This window comes from Plectropomus leopardus, unplaced genomic scaffold (assembly GCF_008729295.1).
Source record: "Plectropomus leopardus isolate mb unplaced genomic scaffold, YSFRI_Pleo_2.0 unplaced_scaffold18250, whole genome shotgun sequence".
In the NCBI taxonomy this organism is placed as follows: domain Eukaryota; kingdom Metazoa; phylum Chordata; class Actinopteri; order Perciformes; family Serranidae; genus Plectropomus; species Plectropomus leopardus.
In genome coordinates this window covers 1-3,073 of record NW_024619665.1, presented here as the reverse complement: position 1 = coordinate 3,073, position 3,073 = coordinate 1, and the positions used below count along the sequence as shown (strand labels likewise).

Here is a 3,073-nt window from a genome sequence, read left to right as displayed (position 1 = left end):
GTTTGTGCCAAATTTAAAGACATTCCCTCAAGGTGTTCCTGAGATACCATGTTCATGAGAGTGAGACGGATGGAGGGATTCAGTATGTTTCAAAGTTCAGATTATAAAGCAGAGGTACCAACCTGTTGATTCTTATTGGTTGGGCATTCTTCTGAGGTGGCTGTCAGCTCAATCTCTTTGTCTCCTTGCTCCCACGGCCTCATCTCCTCCTGCAGCCCTTCTCCTCCTTCTCCTGCACCTGCTCTTTCTGGTCCACCTCCCTCCTCCTCTGTCTCCTCCCTCTCCTCCAGTGCTCCTCCGGTGACACACAGTATTTGTGGCATGGTGGGGTCATCCATTCTTTCGCTTTCGTCCTCCTCTCCCTCCCCCTCCCGCGCCTCCTCCAGGACTCCGATGCTCTCCACCTTCTGCACCTTTATCCTCTCCTCTCCCAACAGCGACCTGTTGGTCTGGATCTCCTCTATCCCTCCTTCTGCTTCTCCTTCCACACTGAACCCAGCCATCCCTCCATCATCCACCGCTGCTCTGAGCACCTTCCCCCCCTCTACCCCTGCCTCCCCTGCCTTGTCCTCCGCTCCCTCCAGTGGAGGTATATCCCCATCTTCCTCCTCCTCCTCCTCTTCCTCCAGGTCCTCTCCCTCTTCTTCATCAAAATCGTCATACTCTTCCCCCTCATAAAACTCCTCCTCATTAAAATCACTCGCTTCCTCTTCCTCGTCCTCCTCGTCCATCCCTTCCTCCTCCTCCTCGTCCAGCTCTTCATCATCCTCCATGTCCTCCTCCTCTTCCTCCTCCTCATCTGTACTGTTAATGTTGATGACAGCTGAGTCTTCGTTGCTGGCGGGGGGCGGTGGTTGGTGCTGGTGCAGGTGGCGTCCCTGCTGGCTCAGCTGGTTCTGCAGCTGGTGCATCTGGAGCGGCAGCCCCATGGGGCCCGGCTGGCCCGCCGTGGACGTCTGCATCAGCATCTGCTGCAGCTGGGGCCTCCCCGGCAGCGAGTCGCCAAGACCGCCAGGAGGAGCTGGGAGCGTGCTGGAGTTCAACGGTGGAACCAGTGAGACCACTGAGGCGCTGGAAGGAGGGAAGGAGTTGATAGGAGTGGTGGAGGTGGTGAGAAGAGGGGAGGAGGTGGCGAGGTCATTGGGGAGCGAGACGCCGTCTATTGTGGTTGTTGCTGCTGTGGTGGGGACCATGCTGACAGATTCTCCTCCTGGTAGTGTGACTGGAGCACTCCCTGGTGCAACAGAGGTCATGTTTTGAGAGTTCGCCGCCGCAGCTGTCTCCTCCTGCTGGTTCTCCATGTTCAGCATCCCCGGAGGAACGATGACCACGCTGTCGTCAGAGTCACTAGCCAGAGAGATCTCCACATCCTCCGCCTCCTCTCTGTCGTAGCGGACGAACACGGGCCTCTGCCCCTCTGGGAGGCCCAGCCCGGCGGGGTCCTGCTGGTGGTGTGCGTGCGGGGACAGGAGCATGTCTCCAGGGTTGGGGGCCTGACCTGGCAGACCCGGGACCAAAGAGAGGTGGTTCTCCAGGGAGCCCAGCAGGGAGGCGGGACCCAGGCCGAGGGAGTGGCGGGTGGGGAAGGGAGGACCAGGTGCGGGGCCGCCTAGGAGCGTTGGCAAGGTGAGTCCAGGAGCAGGGCCCTGGGAGGAAGGGAGGACTGGAGCGGTGGGGGTGGGTTTCAGGGTGAGGGGCGGTAAGGGGAGGGCCATGGAGGGAGTGCGGGGGTGGAGCAGAGAGTTACAGATGGTCAGAGCCTCAGTGCAGAATGAAGACACCTAAGAGGACAGAGAGAGGGGACAGAGAGGAGGGACAGTGACAGAAAGTCAGTATCTGAGGATCTTCAGTCAGGATTTAGAGTGCACAGAGACAGCACTGGTGACAATGACAAATGACTGATCGCTTCAGCCGAAGCACTCGTCTCCGTGCTCGTTTTATTAGATCTCAATGCTGCATTTCACACAACTGACCATCAAATCCTGTTACAAAGACTGGAACAGTTAACCTCTTCAGATTACAGCTCTGATATGGCCCAAAAACTCAGGCCCGACCCTACATGAACCCATACAATTTCTCTCCAAGCCAGACCCACGGCAGCAGTTTTGTGCCTGATCCAGATTAAACACTAATTAGGCATTACATTTTATTTATTAAAAAAATACATTTTTTAATATTAAAACATTTATAAAAAAGCTGGAGTGTTTTCATGCACCACCTCCCTCTTTTTCTTTTCCTGTCTTCTCGTGCCTGACAGGTTTGGCAAAGTGGGGTGCACCCCTCAGTGCGTCTCGTGCGCAGCCTGCAGCTCCCCACTGCATGTTATATACATTTCCTCCACTGCTGGAGAGGGAGACGCTGTAACTGTCGACCAATTTGACCTGCAGCCTTTGCCCTCCCTTTCTCTTTAGCTCTTTTTCCATCCCTCTCTTTTGCTTACGCTCTCTTTCTCTCTCTTTTTGTTCTCCACATGTTCCGTCTCTTTCGCTCTACCCTCTTTCTCTCTCGACTCAGTGCATTCAAACTCCTGCTTAAGTGCCATTAAAGCATGAGACAATTTACAACAGATTCATTCAAAATTAAAGAAATAAATGTTAATTTGATGAGAACCCGACCTGATACAAGCCTGAGGTAACGGTGAGAAATTATAGCCCGGCCTGGTCCCGCCCAAAAATATTTGTACAAAAAAGAAACAGAAGAACTGCTCATTGAAAAAAATAAACACTGAATTCCAACGTTTACCTCACAAGGTCGCAACACAAGATAGAGTGATTGTTCTGCTTTAACTTTCCAGAGCTGTAAAATCTTGTCTCGTGCGATTATCAATTGTTGTGCAGAGTTTTGATTTCTGATTAAAAAAAAAAAGCAGCAGCGCCTCCTTCCTACACTCTCTCTCACTCCCTCCCTCAGAGCTGTCACCTTGAGGTTGCGTTCGTTGCGTCCGCTGCTGAGGATGGACACGGCGCAGGTGAGAGGTGGAGGCCAACATGGTGATGGGACCAAGACCAGAGCCAGCAACAACCTGAAATACACAAGAAAACACTGACATGAACCCATAAACGCTGCACAACCC

The 3,073-nt window shown here is 53.4% G+C and overlaps 1 protein-coding gene across 1 annotated transcript; it reads right to left on the bottom strand.

The window, feature by feature from the left end:
- Positions 1 to 122: 122 nt before the first annotated feature.
- On the bottom strand, positions 123 to 3,057 carry LOC121965026 (proline-, glutamic acid- and leucine-rich protein 1-like; the record flags this gene model as incomplete). Its single annotated transcript, XM_042515191.1, has 2 exons — positions 2,920 to 3,057; positions 123 to 1,781 (listed from the first exon to the last, which is right to left on the bottom strand). Coding segments are annotated over exons 1-2 (1,797 nt in total), but the record flags the coding sequence as incomplete, so codon positions are not given.
- Positions 3,058 to 3,073: the final 16 nt, after the last annotated feature.